The 19,109-nt window shown below is 53.2% G+C and overlaps 1 protein-coding gene across 1 annotated transcript; it reads right to left on the bottom strand.

Annotated features, from left to right (window-relative positions):
- Positions 1-3,616: 3,616 nt before the first annotated feature.
- Positions 3,617-6,722, bottom strand: CRYAA (crystallin alpha A). The gene is made up of 3 exons (XM_027547115.1): positions 6,482-6,722; positions 5,217-5,339; positions 3,617-4,327 (listed from the first exon to the last, which is right to left on the bottom strand). Exons 1-3 carry the CDS (start codon positions 6,668-6,670, stop codon positions 4,118-4,120), a joined length of 522 nt encoding a protein of 173 aa, XP_027402916.1. The 5' UTR covers positions 6,671-6,722; the 3' UTR covers positions 3,617-4,117.
- Positions 6,723-19,109: the final 12,387 nt, after the last annotated feature.

Genomic DNA, 19,109 nt, shown 5'->3' with positions numbered 1-19,109 from the left:
GGGGGCCACATGCCCTCCTGGGACATGGCAGGACAGAAGCTGCTCTATGAGTCTTCCCAGCAGCAGCTGTGGGGGCGGGGAGACAGGTGGCTGGGGCAGGCTGACATACCTCATCATTGTGTGTGGGAGGAGATCCCGCCAGGGCTGCGGGAACCCCCAGCATGGTGCTGGTCTGCCACAGCAGTGATTTCCACTTTTTCAAATTATTTTGTAAAAAAATAAATAAATAAGGCAAAAACTGCTTATTACTGAGAAATACCCCTGGATCCCTGTGGGGCTCTCTGTGTCTGTTTTGGAGTCCTCTGCTGGACACTGGCTCCCCGAGTCAGGATGGGGGTCTCTCAGAGCTCTCTACACAGCCAGCCCTGCCCAAACAAGCGAGGGCCTCTGCGGATGTGTGTTGCGGCTGCTTCCCGCGGTCTGGACCCATGAAGGTGACCTTTGTGACAAGCTCTGTGCTTCCTTCCGGCGTGGTCTCAGCAGCCAAGGCAAAGCCTCTGCTGCCATCTGGTGGTGAAACTTGGAGTGGCAGGTGGTCATCTGGGAACTAGACACCCCAGGACCATCTTGTCCACCACCCTTGTAAACTGGTGATACTCAGAGCGTTTGATAAACCTGTCTGTGGTCACACAACGAGTTGCCTGCAGAGCAACCAGGCTGACTTCCTCAGAGCCCCTGACTTACAGGTTAGGGGCAATGCTGTATAATAATACCCATCAAGTAGGGGTTCAGTCTTGCCCTTGAGGGCAAGCAGATGGGGCGGGTCCTGGCCAGGCCCTCACCAATGCGGAAAGCCAGGCAAGTGACTCAGCCTCCAAGCCTGGGTTTCCCCCTAACAGTGGAGCCCATTACAGGTGGCTGGGCTGCCTGGGGGCCTCCAGCTGCCAGTGTGGTTGGCATGGTGCCTGGCACACAGTAGGTGCTCAATCAGTGCTCTTGCCGCCGCTTCTGCTGACGACTGTGATGACATTATGACAATAACGATGATCTTGCTACTCAGGATGAAAATGAGACCCCACTAGGGAACAGGATTGTTCCTGCTCCAGAACCTCGTAGCCACATTCAAGCTCGTGTTTGCCAGGTTGAGATGCTGCGCCCCTCCCCACAGAGATGTAGAATGAGGCGGATCCTCGCGGGACTGCCTTCCCCCACACTCACCCTGCCCAGGGACACGGTCACTCTTCCTGAGGCATCCCCAGATTCACCTGGTCGCAGGTACCGCTGGAGTCACCAGGCACACAGACTCCTGACTCCAGCCCCATGGGCTCCAGTTCGCTGGGTCTGGGCTGGGGCCGGGCACCTGGATTTGTGCAGCACTCTGGTGGGTCCCACAGGCCGGCAAGTTTGGAGGATGCTGACCAATTCCACCTTCCAGTCGATTCTGACAGGAAGGTGGTTCCAGTCGTGGGGACAGCCACGTGTCTTAGGAGAGGGCCAGGTTTGGTGGCCCAGGCCTGTCTGGGGAGTCCTCCCCCCAAAGAGAGAGGTGTCCCCGAGGAGAGATGTGGCCAGAGGTTCCCCAGAGCAGGTGGGGGCCTGGCACCCACACAAGTGATGCGCTCCAGGCCTGCACCAGGTAGACGGACATGAGCCTGAAGAGGGGAGCAGACAAATAGCACAGCCAGGGAGGCCTGAACAGCAGAAGTTCATTTTCTCATGGCCCTGGAGGCTGGAAACCTGAGCTCAAGGCTTGTGTCCTCTAGGGCCTCCCTCCTGGGCATGTAGCCAGCCGCTCCTCCCTGTGTTCCCAAGTGGTTGTCCTTCTGCTTGGGTGTCTGTGTTCTAACCTCCTCTTTTTATAAGGACACCAGTTCTGCGGGGTTTGGAGTCACCCTTACAACCTCATTTTAACTTCATCACTCTTTCAAAGATCCTCACCTCCAAAATGGGCTTCCTAGGTGGCACTAATCGTAAAGAATCCGCCTACAAATGCAAGAGACATAAGAGACCCAGGTTCGATCCCTGGGTTGGGAAGATCCCCTGGAGGAGGAAATGGCAGCCCATTCCAGTATTCTTGCCTGGAGAATCCCCATGGAGAGGGCCCTGGCAGGCTACAGTCCATAGCGTGGCAAAGAGTCGGACACAGCTGAGCAACTGAACAACAAGGAGATCTCCAGAACAGTCACCTTCTGAGATGCTGGTGTGAGGACTTCAGGATGGAGACTGGAGGCTCACAGCTCAGCCCGTGACCAGGCTGGGAAGGAACCACAGTGAACACAAGAGCAGCGGCCTTCAGTGACAGCTCTGTCCCAGCTGCTGCCAGACCCACAGACCCAGGCTCCCCAGACCCGAGCAGAGAGACGCCAGTGTGCACAAAGAGAGGTGCCTTCTGGGGGGACCCGAGAGGAGCAGGGAGCCTCAGAGACTCTGATTTTCCTAAATACTCGCCACCTCCAAAGATACCCTCCCCAGACCCCAAGGGCAGTGGTCATTTGCGCCAGTTACACAGGGTGCCCCCTTCTCCACAGATGTGGGTGAAAAGGCAGGGTGGTGACAGGGGGCTTCCTATTGGAAGGAACGGGGCAGGTAGGGGTGGGAAGGAGCCTGGAGGAACTCCCGCAGAGGGAGGACCCTTCTGTAGACGGGGACCAGACCTAGAGAAATGCCAGGCCACAAGGGCATGCGTGTGTGTGTGCATGTATGTGTGTGCGTGTGTGCACATGTGCATGCGTGTGTGTGCGTGCGTGCATTGTGCACGCGCGCGTGTGTGTGTGTGTTTCACTGCTTTCCACTAAAATCCCTGAACACCAGCTGTTTCCCTGTGTTGAGCGCGGTCACTTCTGGAAGTTCTCCCACGTGTCCTCCCCTCTTGGTGCCATTTCTCCAGGAGGAAGAACATGGACACTGCCCTAAGGACCATCCCACTAACCCCATCAGGCTGCCCAGGGCCCCCAGCCTCTGCTCCCCAGGACAGGGACACCTCCGACCCGGGCGTCTGCCTGCTTTCTGCTCCCAGAAGCCACATCTAGCCCCACTGCTCTCTCCATGGTCACCGTGCTGCTGGCAGGGCCCCTGGCTGAGTCCCCTGCCGGCTCCAGTGGAGGCTGCTTGCCTCCTAGTCTCCTCCTGTCTCAGGGGAGTCTGGGCAGACAGGGAGAAAGCCACCTCTTTGGGTGAGGGACACTCAGCCCTGGTCACCAGAAGCCCCCCGAGGGCCCCGTGACTGCTCCAGGAAGGGAGTGGCAGAGCGAAGGGCACACCTCCCACACAGATGCCCAGGGTGTGGTGCCTAGGAGAACGGACACTTCTGACCACCTGCCCTCTTCCCTTAGGGAGCGAAACCCCAAGGGAGCCTGGACAGGATGATGAGGCCCCACTTGGCAACCCAGTTTGCATGCAGGTTAGAGAGGGGAGCTCAGATGCTCTCCCTCCCATGTCCCCTGCCCCGCCTCCTTCCAACCCTGGGAGGAGACCCTGCCTTCCTACACAGCAGAGGTCGAGGTGGGCACTGGTCTGGGAGCTGGGGATGACCTACCTGGTCACTCAGACCAGGGTTGAACAGGGACAGGTGGACCCACCCCCCTCCCCTCGCCTCCCAACCCAACGACACGTCCCCCCTCGCCTTCTCCATTGCTCCCCAACACCCCAACAGACAGCACAGCCACCACACCGCAAGTTGCTTGCGTCACCTGCTCTTTATTGACTGCCACGGGCTGCCTTCTCATGGGCGACCAGATGCCCCAAGAGCGGCACTACAGAGAGGAGGGTTGAGGGAAGGGGGTCTGAGAGGCCAGGCGCAGGGGAGCCCCCACCAGACGGATCTCATGAGGGCGCCTGCCACCCAGGGCCGAGACCACCTGGGTGGGCCTGGAGACCAGAGGCCACCCAGAGATGGCTCAGAGAGGGATGCTCTTTGACCTCCGAGGCAGAAACTGCGACAGTGGTCACTTCCCCCGAGGGGCTGGTGTTGGGACCCGGGTCACTCTGAGGTCTTTGCACCACAGGCTGGGGCCCTGGGCCCTCCCGGCTACTCTCTCAAACCCTCAAGCCCTCGGAGAAGAGGAAAAGGAACTGGAAAGGGGGGAAGCAGAGGGAGATGGATGCCCCACTTTCTAGGGTCCCCCAGATGGATGGGTACGGGGGCCGCAGCGGGTGGCAGCCGAGGCCAAGGCCGAGCTTAGGACGAGGGCGCAGAGCTGGGCTTCTCCTCCCGGGACACGGGGATGGCCCGCTCGCTGTGGCCGGCGTCCACGCCAGATGGGATCTTGGGGCCAGAGAAGGTCAGCATGCCATCAGCGGACAGGGAGCAGGAGAGTGCGGACTGGTCCACATTGGAAGGCAGGCGGTAGCGGCGGTGGAACTCGCGGGAGATGTAGCCATGGTCATCCTGGGGACGGGGAGGGCACGGTCAGAGGCACTGCAGCCGCTGGCGGCCCCTGGCCCCCGTGGAGGAGGCCCAGGCCGCACAAGGTCAAACCCACGACGCTCTCCCGGGCAGTGGGCGGCGGGTGCTGGGCCGTGTCCAGAGCCCTGGACCTCCCTGCCTCCCTGCGTGAGATCTGGGCCTGCCCAGGGCCCTTGGCTCCTCACTAATTTCATTCCAGCATCTCGTGAATGGTCCTGCCCTGGCCCCACCCTCAAGTCCAACTTCCCCTTCACCTGTGGCCCCAAGACCGTTTAGGCTCAGGTCTCTGCCATCCGTCTAAATGGAAAGCCACACCCAGACACTCTCATCTCCTGATGCCCTGGCCCGGCTTCCAGGCCCTCCAGGTGTAGACTCGGAACCCCCGGGGAGTGCCCGGGCTTGTCTCTAGGGCCCCAGGAGGGAAGGACAGCAGATGGGTGGGGTCTGTCCCCCAAGTCCAGCTCCCCCACCACTGGAGAAGCCCTGGTCTCTGACCTGTCCTAGCTGGGGTCCTCGAGCCAGGCTGTGCCCCTGCCCCTGCCCCCAAGACAACGGGCACCAGGCACCTGGGCTCGATGGGAGTCGTTGGCTGCACCATCCCCCCAAGTGAGACTGGTGTGGAAGCCTGCCTGGCTAGGAGCTCGCCCCTCAGTGCAGCGTCTCCTGGGTCTTTCCTAATCCCACCCCGTCACCCAGGTGTCTGGACATAGCTAGGGATGCCAAGCAGTGCCCGAGTGGGGATCCTTTCAGGTGCCACGCTGCCCCGGCCTGCGCAGGGCTCAGGAGCGGCCTCCCAGTCACCGGGGTTGGCCACGATCTGGGGGCCGCGGTCCTGCCTCTCAGCGGAGGCTGCGGCCGGTCCCAGGCTCACCTGCCGCTCGTTGTGCTTGCCGTGGATCTCCACGAAGTCCTCCTGCACCTTCACCGTCAGGTCCTCGGGAGAGAAGTGCTTCACATCCAGGAAGATGACAAACTTGTCCCGGTCGGATCGGACCTGAAACCAAGCACCTGTGTGGGTCCCGCGGAGCTGCGGCTCAGGGACGGGGGCTGGCTGGAGCGGCCGGAGCTGGGCGGCCAGGGCTCGGTCCCGGGTTATCGGAACAGAAAGTACCATCAGGGCTCTGACTGCTCCCTCCGAGTGCCCGGAGACAGGGGCACCCGGGACTCAGGAGCGAGTGGACACTCGGCCGACAACCAGAACCTCGGAGGTCTGCTCTCTGCCTGACTGGTGAGGGGTTGAGTAGCCTGTTGTAGATTGGTGGGTTATGGTTGTAGGGTTGGTTATGGCTTAGTTGCTGGCTTATTGGAAGGTTATGGGTTGGTTGACTAGCCGGTTATGGTTGTCACTGGTTATGGTTTGTTCAGATGGCCGGTGAGACCAAGCAATTGGCCCTTGCCCGCCTCTCCATCAACAGCCTGGGGCCCTGTCTCTGCACATGGACAGATGTTCCCAGTGGTCTGAACAGACCACCCAGCTCCTCACATACTCCCCCTTCACTCCTCGGAGTGCTCAGCCTTGCACCAGCTCAGGGCAGGTCTCTGTGTTTTAGGCAGTGGTGAGACCCTGCACCCCCAGAGAGCTGGACCCTGTGGAGGGAAGGCCCGTGGGCCTCCTTGTCTGCCCTCGGGGGCCTGGCCTTGGATGGCTAGGCAAACTCTGCAGCTCTGGCTGCAGACGGTTTCAGACAGAAGGCCTCCAACCCGAACTCGGGCAGCACAGTCCACCCCGGGTATCCAGCCAGAGAGCAAGTGCAGCCTTGGAGCACGAAGCTTGGCCCTCCATCACCCATGCCCCAGTGGCGCTGTTCTCGGAGACCCCAGGTGATGGTGGGGACCTCACCAACCACATACAGGTCATGAGTGGAGGGCAGGAGGCATAAACAGTGGGTGGGCTCCTCTTCCCACCACCCCAGAGGCACGGAGACTCTGCTGGGGGAACGGCCTGCCTGGCCTCTGCGTCCGGGGGGACGAGATGGGGCGAGAAGGGAAAGTGGCCCCGCGGCCCTCACCACCCGCTTCACGAGACACAATGGGAGCACTTGGAGCAAGGGTGCCCCCGGCAGCTCTCAGAAGCCCCTGTCTCCTATCCTGCCCACCCCATGGCCGCAGCAGGGAACAGCGTGCCCATGGTCTCACCTCAGAGATGCCGGAGTCCAGCACGGTGCGGAAGAGGGACTGGCGGTAGTAGGGGCTGATGGTGGAGGACAGGAAGGGCAGCAGGTCGTACTCGAAGAGGCCCTCGCCGAAGAACTGGTCGAACAGCCGGCTGGGGTAGAAGGGGCCCAGGGTGCGTTTGAACCAGGGGTGCTGAATGGCGATATCCATGGTGGGCAGCGGCTCTGTGGGCACCCGGGGCGAAGAGATGGTCAGAGCAGGGCCTGTGGGCAGCGCACTGAGGAACTGGGATGCAGGCCCTGCCTATATACGCCAGGGCAGAAAGGAGGCATTAGAGGGATTTGTCTGGAAAGCGCGAGCTCAGGAGGCAGGCCGCCCAGTCAGCAGAATCGTGGGCCGGCCAGGCTGCGCGCCCACCTCTCCCAGCCCTGGCTGCAGCACTGACCAGCTGGAGCTCCCTACACCAGGAGGACGGGGCCCCCAGGGAGCTTCTCTGTGGGTGACTCTGTGTCCCCCATGCTTTCCCAGGTGTACAGGGAAGACTGTCCTCTCCCTTCCCCAGGGAAGGATCTGTGTGCCAGGGACAGTGCCCCCTCTGCACACATGGTCCCCTGTGATCCCACGGCTGCCCCCTGAGTGGGAGCTCATACCCCTGCTTCACAGATGAGCAAACAGGCACCCAAGGGGTCTCCCAGCCCCACAGCCACCAGGATTGGTTGCATTTCTTTAGGACAGAATTACCTCCCTTACATCTTGGTGATTACAAAAATGATGCGTACTTGTAAAAACCTTGCAAAGGACAAAAAGTGCAGCTCAGAAGCTAAAAAGAGCCTGTGACTCCAGCACCAGGGAGGCCTGTCATGGCGTCTGTCTGCATCCAGGAGGGGAGGCAGGTTTGCTTTGGCAAACAGAAACCGCGTGTGCAGGAGTCTCCTCTGGACACCGTCCCTGCAAACCTCAAGGCCTGGGAACAAACAGAGCCAGGGTCCTTCAAGCAGGTGCCCTGCCCTGTGCCAGGTGTGTGACTGGTCTACTTGTCCACCTGCGGCCCAGAAGGCATTCCAGGGAGACCCACCACAGTCAGGACACCCCTGGCTTTAAGACTTTCATACTTCTCAGTAGCCTGGCCTCTGGGAGCCCTACACTAATGCACCATCCCCTCCCCACCCACAGCACAATAGAGGCCATTCCCACCCCAGCTAGCTTTCTCATGCATCGTCCAGGCGGCAAGACTTACCCACCCGGCACATCTTCGGGTCCTCATGCAGCTTCTTGTATACTTAATCATTCAGTCACGTCCAACTCTGTTGTGACCCTTTGGACTGCAGCCTGCCAGGCTCCTCTGTCCATGGGATTCTCCAGGCAAGAATACTGGAGTGGGTTGCCATTTCCGCCTCAAAGGGATCTTCCCGACTCAGGGATCGAACCCTCATCTCCCACGTCTCCTGCGTCGCAGGCAGATTCTTCACCTGCTGAGCCATCAGGGAAGCCTGCCACTTCTCACAGAGGCCTTCTTGCAGAGCCCTTGGGACCATTCAAGGCCAAGACGACAGCACCATATCAGTTTCCAGCAGCTGCTATAACTACTAAAAAGGATTATTCCACAACAAAGGTTTTTTGGACAGTTGGAGTATGATAACCGTGAAAAGACCGCGGACTTGGTGGCTGAAACAGCATAAACGTACCACCTTGTGGGTTGGAGACCAGAAGCCCACCTGCGTCTCACTGGGCTCAGATCCAAGTCAGCAGGGCTGGTCCCTCCTGGGGATCATCCCCTCTCTTACAGTCTGCTCTTTATGGAACCTTATTTCCCTGCTTGCCACATAAGGTGACACAGTCTCGGGTTCTGGGATCCCCCCACTGCAGCGACGGTTGGAGAGAGCTGTGACTCTTCCTTGGGGCATCCATTGCAGGGACCCTCAGCTCAGGAAAGTCCTGCCAATCACGGCCAATACAAGCTCATGTCACTCAGAGACACCACCACACTCAGATGTAAGTTCATGTCGACTTACATCTCAGGCCTTAACAACTTCCTCTCCGGTTTGCCAGCCTCACCTATTGGCCAAAACTGTGGGTCACACATGGTGCAGCAGGTGGCCCAGCCTGGCTCTGCAAAGTGGACCCGGGGATAGATGAAGGATGGCGGATGAAGGCAATGGGCACCAATGTTTCCAGCTCGCCTGTGCAGCTTTTCCTGCTCACACTTGGCCTCTCACACACAGCCCCTCCCACCCTGGATTCTGGGAAAACAAGACCCTTTTCATCCAGGTCTGGGCTCCTCCTTGAATTCACAGCTGTGTGCTAAGGGTTGCGCTGTGTGTGTGCACAGAGATTTATTAAAACAATAACAAACCACCTAAAATCCATTCTAATTATGCAGGTGCAAAATACACCTCCTCTTCTGTTAATCTACCTAATAATCTAGTTGGTTCTTGGGACTTCCCTGGTGGTCCCGTGTTTACGACTTCATCTTCCGATGCAAGGGGTGCAGATTTCATCCCTAGTCAGGGAACTGAAGCGGCTTCCCAGGGGGCACTAGAGGTAAAGCACCCACCTGCCGATGACACAAGAGATGTGTGTTCGATTCCTGGGTTGAGACGATCCCCTGGAAGAGGGCATGGCAGTCCTCTCCAGTATTCTTGCCTGCGGAATCCTATGGACAGAGGCGCCTGGTTCATGGGATCGCAGAGTTGGACATGACTGAAGTAACTTGGCACACATGTGGGGAGCTAAGTAAGTTAGCACGCACACAGGAAGCTAAGATCACACATACCTCTGGGCCAAACAACAAAACCTAAAACAGAAACAACATTGTAACAAATTCAGTAAAGACTTTAAAAATGGTCCGAGTCAAAAAAAAAAGAAAATCTTAAGGAAAAAAAAATGTAGTTGGTCTATTTATTGGCGGTAGGAACATCCTATAAAGTTGCTGTGAAAGACAAATTAGCAGCTAGTGAGCCGTGGCTCCCAGGGAAGCACAGGGTCAGGGTTCTGCCAGCCTCTGGCCACAACAGTTTTATCAGCCAATCAATACTTGAGCTTGCTTGGTGTGTGTTTCTAAGTAAAGACAGCTGATTTCATGTGTGTTGTTGATTCACTAACCCTGAGCTCCCGCCTGCAGCCCCATAACTCACTCCTGTAACCAAGCTCCTCTGTGACACCCTACTTTCTCCAGAGGTCACAGCCCAGCCTCCTGAACTTGGGACCCAAGACAGCATTCCCACTGTGCTTGAGCCATGAGAAAAGCAAAATCACCGGGAAAAAGCACAAAGATGTGAAAGACCTGGCACTCAGCTGGCCTGGAAAGGAGGCTGGTTTGCAGCACAAGCTGAAACAAGCAGGCGGAGGTGCCCCGTCGCCCTCGGCTGAGGACATGTGTGTCCGGCCACTCAGATTCTCCACCTCGTCTGCTCTGCTCAGTGAGTGACTGTGAAAAGGGCCATGAGAATTGATTCGGGGTCAAAAATAAATGTCAGAGAGTAGATGATACAGACTGACTTGCATCCCCCCAAATTCCTGTGTTGAGGTCCCAACCCCCAGCACTTAGAATGTGAACTTATTTGCAGACAGGTCCTTTAAATGGGTGATCAAGCTAAGATAGCTCAGCCTGAGGGTGCATCCTGGCCTGATACACCGCTGTCCTCGTGAAAAGAGGGACAAGGACACAGACACACACCGGGGAGGACCTCATCCCCTAGGCTGGTGTCCTTACAAGGGGAAGACACCAGCGGTCCAGAAACACGTGAAACACGCTGTGAAGACACAGCAGGAGATAGCCTCTCCACGCCAGCGGGGAGCCTCAGGGGGTCCAGCCCTGCGGCACCTAGCTGTGGCTGCCAGCACGCAGACTGAGAAATCATTCCTGCCATGCAACCATCCATGTATGGCTCTGCATTGTGGCAGCCTGAGCACCTAACACGGGGGACCGGTCCTCAAACATGGAATCCACAAATACACAGAGGGCCTGCCTGTGTGTAAGCTTCACATCTGAAGAGTTCTTTTATCTTCAGTCAGTTCAGTTCAGTCGCTCAGTCGTGTCCGACTCTTTGTGACCCCATGAACTGCAGCACACCAGGCCTCCCTGTCCATCACCAACTCCCGGAGTTCACTGAAACTCATGTCCATCGAGTCCGTGATGCCATCCAGCCATCTCATCCTCTGTCGTCCCCTGCTCCTCCCGCCCTCGATCCCTCCCAGCATCAGAGTCTTTTCCAATGAGTCAGCTCTAAACATTTGCTGGGGCTTCCCAGGTGGTACTAATGGTAAAGAACCCGTGTGCCAATGCAAGAGACCTAAGAGATGCAGGTTAGATCCCTGGGTCGGGAAGATCCCCTGGAGGAGGGCATGGCAACCCACTCCAGTATTCTTGCCTGGAGAATCCCATGGACAGAGGAGACTGGTGGGGCTGCAGTCCATGGAGTCACAAAGAGTCAGACACGACTGATCGACTGAGCATGCAAACATTTGGAAGTGGTGATCGCCTGGAGGACCCTCAGTGACATGGCTAGCCCAAAGCTGGCAGATTCCACTCCGTGTTTCTGTTCTGCAGCCAGTTTCCAAGGTCAGGAACCATTAAGGCTCCCAGGGCAGTTCTCAACCTCTGGCCTCTGTGATGGGACTTATTTCTGTGCTTAAACACGGGATTTGTAGATCGGCAGTGACAGCCCGTGTAAAGCCTCAGCACCCTCGCTCTGCCATTCTGCGTGACTTCTCAGCACTTTTGTTGCTATTTTTAGTCACTAAGTCATGTCCAACTCTCTTGCGACCCCAGGGACTGTAGCCCATCAGGCTCCTCTGTCCATAGATTTCCCAGGCAAGAATACTGGAGTGGGTTGCCATTTCCTTCTCCAGGGAATCTTCCAGACCCAAGGATCAAACCTATGTCTCCTGCTTGGCAGGTGGGTTCTTTACCACTGAGCCACCGGGGAGTGCCTTGGCATATTTACTGCATGTTTAAAAAGCTGTGAAATGGAGCACATTTGGTGCTTCAGTGCAAACAGTTTTGGACACTGATTTAAGATTGAAATATATTCTATTTTATGGTTAATTGTTTGTTTTAAAAAAACAAATCAGGAAACTCATGCTTACCCATGATTATTCTCTGATTACACTGGGAATAACTGTGCTCTATGAACAAGGGAGGGTCCCACAGTGGCTCCCGGGGTTAAATGCGCAGGCACGCCACTGGCCTGGGCTCCTCCGGGCACCCTACTGGCAACCCAGGGGCCTTCTGCGGCTTGACAAGAGTGGCATGGGCCCCGCAGCTTTCTGGGGAAGACCCGAAGTCCACCCTACATGTGTCCCCTCAGGAGTTCTCAGAAAGGCCTTGAGTGGAGCCTTTTGGCCGGGACCCCGGCCCTACCTTTGGGAGTCCCAAGCTGTAACCTGCCTGGTCACCAGCAGCCTTGGGAACCCCGGCGGGAGATGATGCTCCAAGTATCCACGCCAAGACGTTGCAAGTGTGAGGTGCCACCCTGCATGTGCCACACAGTGACACGGCCCCTGGGAAACCCACCCAGGGCAGCGGCTCCTGCCCCTCAGCCCTTAGTGGTCAGGCTTGAGCTCTGAGGACCACACAGCCTCATGGACGACCCTGGGGGATGCAGCCCCCCAACACTGTCCTTTTATTACTCCCAGGAACAAAAACAGACCATTGACAGGAGGTGCTTTTTCAAGAAGGTCTGCATGAACTAAGTTTTTAGAAGAGGGCCAATGAACCCTGTGATGTTCTTTCTATTTTAAATGGCATTTTTATTATATAGTGGTCCATTGCCCTTGTTCAGAATTTGGACAAATCCAATAATCTAAAAGTTGGGGGAAAGCCCGTCATCCTACCGAACACTGTTTAGTCTTGGCTGCCTCAGAGGAAGGGTGAGTCTTCCCCGTTCTGTTCATTGGGCTGTGTATCGGGGTCCTGGGCACCGACCACAAAGCGGTACCCAAGAGAAGTGGAGCCACAACACCCCAGCAACGTTCTCCTGAGACCGGCGGGGCCGCCAGGCTGAGGACACACAGCGAGGAGGTGTCCTGGGGGCACAGCCACCTTGCTCTCTGTCGCAAAGACACCCCCGCAGGCCTGTACAGGGACCCCTGCCCTTGAGCTGAGCGCTCAGCCAGGCCATCCCAGCCGGGACCCTGATCTGTGCAAATCCCTAGTGACCAGACAGCTGTGTTCCTAGGCCCCTGGCCCTCTGGCCTCTCCTCAGACCCCAACAAAGGTCTTCCCACCCAGCCCAGCCATGGAGGCTGCAAGGCCGCAGAGCCAACCCCAAGGCCACCCCCAGTACCGATAAGGGAGCAGATGCCATGCACGGGTGTGCCTGTCTGCTTCCTGGGCCAGGGCTGGCCCTGGAGCCCCCCCTCGGAAAGGAAGGACCAGGCTCATGGAGGGCCAGGGTGGGGCAGGCAGGAAGCTGAGGTCCTCAGGCTCCTGAGGGTATGCCTCTGTGTGTGTCTGCTGAGGGGGTGCCTGTGTGTGTGCCTGTATGTGTGTGTGTGTCTGTATGGGGGGTGCTTGCATGATGTGTCTGTTTTCTATGTGTGTGCGTGCATATATGTCTGTGTGTTTCTATGTGGGGGGATGCACATGTAGGGTATGTGCGTCTGCGTGTCCATGCAAGTGCTTGTACGTATGTCTTTTTGTATATGTGTTCGTGTGTATCTCTGTGTGTATGTATGTGTGTCTGTGTGTGTGTGTGCTTGTGTCTGTGTGTGTGTGTCTGTACAAGGGGGTGCCCGTGTCTGGGGGGTGTGTGTGTAGTGTGTGTGTTTGGGGGAGCATGAGCCCCAGTCCCCAACATCATCTCTCTAACATCTGAACAAATCGGGACCTGTCAGGAGTTTGGGGTCGGACCCTGGCAAAGCCCTGCGTCGGCAGGAAGTGGGGCCTTGAGGGTGATCCCGGGCATTGTTTCTGCAGCGCTTAAGCCTGCTCTCAGCAGTTTTGCATCCCGCTGCCCCAGCTGAATGTCAGCCCTTCCCACACAAAGGCTGGTATTTGCTTTATCCACAGCATTCCCGGACGTCAGCAGTTTGCAGGCGTGTTCACAAATCCCCGGGCACCCCGATTTTCCACTCCAGGACCCAGCGGGGCTCACCCACAGATGTGCCCCGTGCAGGCCAACAGGCGCTGCTGGGGGTCAGTGGGCTGGGCCCTCACTCGCCCTGACTCTCCGTGAGGCCGATGGGCTGCAGAGGCAGCCGCCTGCCCACCCCTGCAGCCCAGGGAGGGGAGGGCAAGTCTGACCATCCTGCACCACCCCTTGCAGGTCGTGCTCGGCCCTGGCAGTACATACGCTTTTGCCCACAACACTTCGCATTTTCAATAATTTTTGTCATGAGAGTAAAGTGCTTTCAAATTTAGTTTATTTTTTGTTACAAATGTTTTCATACATCTAAAATGTTGAAAAAAAATGGTACAACGACCCCAGGTACTTATCAACCAGACTCAGCAACGATGGTGAGTTTGGTCCCACTTGCTTCATCTTCTTTTTTCTTTCCTGAAGTATTTTCAAGCAAAGCCCAGACCGCCTGTCATTCCACCCTTACATGGGTCACTACTTCTCTTTTTTCCTCTATATTCCAATAAATGGAAAGTAGTTGCTTTACTAACACTGTTGTGTTAGTTTCTGCTGTACAGCAAAGTGAATCAGCTGTATGTATACATATATCCCCGTCTTCCTAGAATTTCCTTCCTGTTTAGCTCACCACAGAACGCTGAGTAGAATTCCTTCTGTTACACAGCAGGATCTCATTAGTTATGTATGTTACACATAGAGTGTATATACGTCAATCCCAATCCCCCATTTCATCCCATGCTTCACTTTCCCTCTTGGTATCTATATATCTGTTCTCTATATCTGTGTCTCTATTTCTGTTTTGCAAATAAGTTCATCTATACTATTTTTCTAGATTCCACACTTATGGGTTCAGTTCAGTTCAGTCGCTCTGTCATGTCTGACTCTTTGCAACCCCATGGACTGCGGCACACCAGGCTTCCCTGTCCATCACCAACTCCCAGAGCTTGTTCAAACTCATATCCAACGAGTCAGTGATGCCATCCAACTATCTCATCCTCTGTCGTCCCCTTCTCCTCCTGCCTTCAATCTTTCCCAGCATCAGGGTTTTTTCCAATGAGTCAGTTCTTTCCCTCAGGTGGCCAACATATTCAAGCTTCAGCTTCAGCATCAGTCCTTCCAAACAAAATTCAGGACTGATTTCATTTAGGATGGACTGGTTTGATCTCCTTGCAGTCCAAGGGACTCTCAAGAGTCTTCTCCAACACCACAGTTCAAAAGCATCAAGTTCTTCAGTGCTCAGCTTTCTTTATGGTCCAACTCTCACATCTATACACGGCTACGGGAAAAACCATAGTTTTTACTAGACTGACCTTTGTGAGCAAAGTGATGTCTTTTTAATATGTTGTCTAGATTGGTCATAGCTTTTCTTCCAAGGAGCAAGCATCTTTAAATTTCATGGCTGCAATCACCATCTGCAGTGATTTTGGAGCCCAAGAAAATAAAGTCTCTTACTGTTTCCACTGTTTCCCCATCTATTTGCCATGAAGTAATGGGACTGGATGCCATGATCTTAGTTTCTTGAATGTTGAGTTTTAATCTTACTGTTTCACTCTCCTCTTTCACTTTCCTCAAAAAGCTCTTTAGTTCCTCTTGGCTTTCGGACATAAGGGTAGTGTCATCTGCGTATCTGAGGTGATTGATATTTCTCCTGGCAACCTTGATTTCAGCCTGTGCATCATCCAGTCTGGCATCTCGCATGATATACTCTGCATAGAAATTAAATAAACAGGTTGACAATATACAGACTTGACATACTCCTTTCCCAGTTTGGAACCAGTCCGTTGTTCCATGTCCAGTATTAACTGTTGCTTGGAGAAGGGAATGGCAAACTACTTCAGTATCCTTGCCTTGAGAACCCCATGAACAGTATGAAAAGGCAAAAAGATAGGACACTGAAAGATGAACTCCCCAGGTCAGTAAATGCCCAATTTGCTACTGGAGAAGTGTGGAGAAATAACTCCAGAAAGAATGAAGAGACAGAGTCAAAGCAAAAACAATGTACAGTTGTGGATGTGACTGGCAATGGAAGTAAAGTCCAATGCTGTAAATAAAAATATTGTGTAGGAACCTGGAATGTTAGGTCCATGAATCATGGCAAATTAGAAGTGGTCAAACAGGAGATGGCAAGAGTGAGCATCGACATTTTAGGAATCACTAAACTAAAATGGACCGGAATGGGCAAATTTAATTCAGATAACCGTTATATCTACTACTGTGGGCAAGAATTCCTTAGAAGAAATGGAGTAACCCTTATAGTCAACAAAAGAGTCTGAAATGCAGTACCTGGGTGCAATCTCAAAAGTGACAGAATGATCTCTGTTTATTTCCAAGGCAAACCATTCAGTAATCCAAGTTTATGCCCCAACCACTAATGTCAAAGAAGCTGAAGCTGAATGGTTCTATGAGGACCTTTTAGAACTAACACCAAAATATGTCATTTTCATCATAGGGGACTGGAATGCAAAAGTAGGAAGTCAAGAGATACCTGGAGTAACAGGCAATTTTGGTCTTGGAAGACAAAATGAAGCAGGGCAAAGACTAAGAGTTTTGTCAAGAGAACACACCAGCTCTTCCAAACACCCTCTTCCAACCACACAAGAGATGACTCTACATATGGACATCACCAGATGGTCAATACCAAAATCAGACTGATTATATTCTTTGCAGCCAAAAATGGAGAAGCTCTATAGAGTCAGCAAAAACAAGACTGGGTGCTGACTGTGGCTCAGATCATGAACTCCTTATTGCCAAATTCAGACTTAAATTGGAGAAAGTAGGGGAAACCGCTAGACCACTCCGATATGACCTAAATCAAATCCCTTACAATTCTACAGTGGAAGTGAGAAATAGATTTAAGGGACTAGATCTGATAGAGTGCCTGAAGAACTATGGCCAGAGGTTCATAACATTGTAGAGGAGGCGGTGATCAAAACCATCCCCAAGAAGAAGAAATGCAGAAAGGCAAAATGATTATCTGAGGAGGCCTTACAAATAGCTGAGAAAAGAAGAGAAGCTAAAGCCAAAGGAGAAAAGGACAGATATACCCATCTGAATGCAGAGTGCCAAAGAATAGTAAGGAGAGATGAGAAAGCCTTCCTCAGTGATGAGTGCAAAGAAATAGATGAAAATAATAGAATGGGAAAGACTAGAGATCTCTTCAAGAAAATTAGACATATCAAGGGAATATTTCATGCAAAGATGGGCTCAATAAAGGACAGAAATGGTATGGACCTAACAGAAGCAGAAGATATTAAGAAGAGGTGGCAAGAATACACAGAAGAACTATACAAAAAAGGTCTTCATGACCCAGATAACCACGATGCTGTGACCACTCACCTAGAGCCAAACAACCTGGAGTCCGAAGTCAAGTGGACCTTAGGGAGCATCACTATGAACAAAGCTAGTGGAGGTGATGGAATTCCAGTTGAGCTATTTCAAATCCTGAAAGAGGATGCTGTGAAAGTGCTACACTCAATATGCCAGCAAATTTGGAGAATTCAGCAGTGGGCACAGGACTGGAAAAGGTCAGTTTTCATTCCAATCCCAAAGAAAGGCAATGCCAAAGAATGTTCAAACTACTGCACAATTGCACTCATCTCACATGCTAGTAAAGTAATGCTCAAAATTCTCCAAGCCAGGCTTCAATAGGACGTGAACCATGAACTTCCAGATGTTTAAGCTGGATTTGGAAAAGGCAGAGGAACCAGAGATCAAATTGCCAATATCCGTTGGATCATCGAAAAAGCAAGAGAGTTCCAGAAAAACATACATTTCTGCTTTATTGACTATACCAAAGTCTTTGACTGTGTGGATCACAACAAACTGTGGTAAATTCTTCAAGAGATGGGAATACTGGACGACCTTACCTGCCTCCTGAGAAATCTGTATGCAGGTGAGGAAGCAACAGTTAGAACTGGACATGGAACAACAGACTGCTTCCAAATTGGGTAAGAAATATGTCAAGGCTGTATACTGTTACCCTGCTTATTTAACTTCTATGCATAATACATCATGTGAAATGTCAGGCTGGATGAAGCACAAGCTGGAATCAAGATTGCCAGAAGAAATATCAACAACCTCAGATGTGTAGATGATACACCCTAATGGCAGAAACTGAAGAGGAACTAAAGAGCCTCTTGATGAAAGTGAAAGAGGAAAGTGAAAAAACTGGCTCAAAACTCTACATTGAAAAAACTAAGGTCATGGCATCCAGTGTCATCACTTCATGGCAAACAGATGGGTAAACAATGGAAACAGTGAGAGACTTTATTTTCTTGGGCTTGAAAATCACTGCAGATGGAAACTGCAGCCATGAAATTTAAAGATGTTTGATCCTTGAAAGAAAAGCTATGACCAGCATAAACAGCATATTAAAAAGCAGAGACATCACTTTGCCCACAAAGGTCTGTCTAGTCAAAACTATGGTTTTTCCTGTAGTTATGTATGGATATGAAAGTTGGACTATAAAGAAAGCTAAGCACCGAAGAATTGATGCTTTTGAACTGTGGTGCTGGAGAAGACTTTTGAGAGTCCCTTGGACTGCAAGGAGATCAAACCAGTCCATCCTAAATGAAATCAGTCCTGAATTTTGTTTGGAAGGACTGATGCTGAAGCTGAAGCTCCAATACTTTGGTCACCTGATGGGAAGAACTGACTCATTGGAAAAGACCCTGATGCTGGGAAAGATTGAAGGCAGGATGAAAATGGGACGACAGAGGATGAGATAGTTGGATGGCATCAGCGACTCGATGGACATGAGTTTAAGCAAGCTCCGGGAGTTGGTGATGGACAGGGAAGCCTGGCGTGCTGCTGTCCATGAGGTTGCAAAATGACAGACGGGAATGAACGACTGAACTGCCTGACTGAATGACCATCTGCGCAGCCGCAGGAGCAGAGAACTGGGCGGAGCCTTCTCTCTGCCTAAACGCGGGAGAATAGCGCCCCCTCGTGTCCACTGCCTCAGCCAGCTGGGTGTTTCCACTCCCTTCCCGTCAAACGCGCAGCCCTGCTGCAGCAAAAACCTGAATTTGACAACGTCTGTTCCTGACTGCTGCCTGGTAGATACACCCACAACCACTGACATACACACACTGCTACACATGAAATAAATGACAAATAAAGACCTACTGCATAACACAGCAAACTCTACTCAATACTCCAAAGACCAAAATGGAAAAGAATCTAAAAACGAGTGAATATGTGTACAGGCATATGTATAGCTGATTCACTTTGCTGCACACCTGAAACTAACACAACGCTATGAATCAACTATACTCCAATAAAATTTGTTTAATAAAATAAAAATTGGTTTTCAGAATTTCCAGAAATTAGAAATAAATAAATATACCCACAACCTTCACACCATCACTCAAGATTTGACACATCTGAAACCAGCTTACAACAGCTGCCAGATGGAAAGAGCTCAAAGTTTACAGAACCACAGACCTCCCGTCTGATGCAGCCATTTCACCCGGGGGAAGGCAGGTTTCACAGGTGTTGAGCAGCCCGGGCCCCAGATTACCTGGTCCAGCTGTGTTTGTGACAACAGAAATGGACACTGGATAAAGGCA

The sequence above is a fragment of the Bos indicus x Bos taurus genome, chromosome 1 (genome assembly GCF_003369695.1).
Source record: "Bos indicus x Bos taurus breed Angus x Brahman F1 hybrid chromosome 1, Bos_hybrid_MaternalHap_v2.0, whole genome shotgun sequence".
Classification (NCBI taxonomy): Eukaryota; Metazoa; Chordata; class Mammalia; order Artiodactyla; family Bovidae; genus Bos; species Bos indicus x Bos taurus.
The sequence above is the reverse complement of the archived record's forward strand: the minus strand, read 5'-3'. Positions and strand labels throughout refer to the sequence as shown.

Coding starts and splice junctions, on each gene's coding strand:
- CRYAA (XM_027547115.1), bottom strand. CDS start 6,670: ATGGATATCGCCATTCAGCACCCCTGGTTCAAACGCACCCTGGGCCCC. Junction 5,340..6,481: donor TGGACTCCGGCATCTCTGAG/GTGAGACCATGG, acceptor GCTTGGTTTCAG/GTCCGATCCGACCGGGACAA. Junction 4,328..5,216: donor GCAAGCACAACGAGCGGCAG/GTGAGCCTGGGA, acceptor CCCCGTCCCCAG/GATGACCATGGCTACATCTC.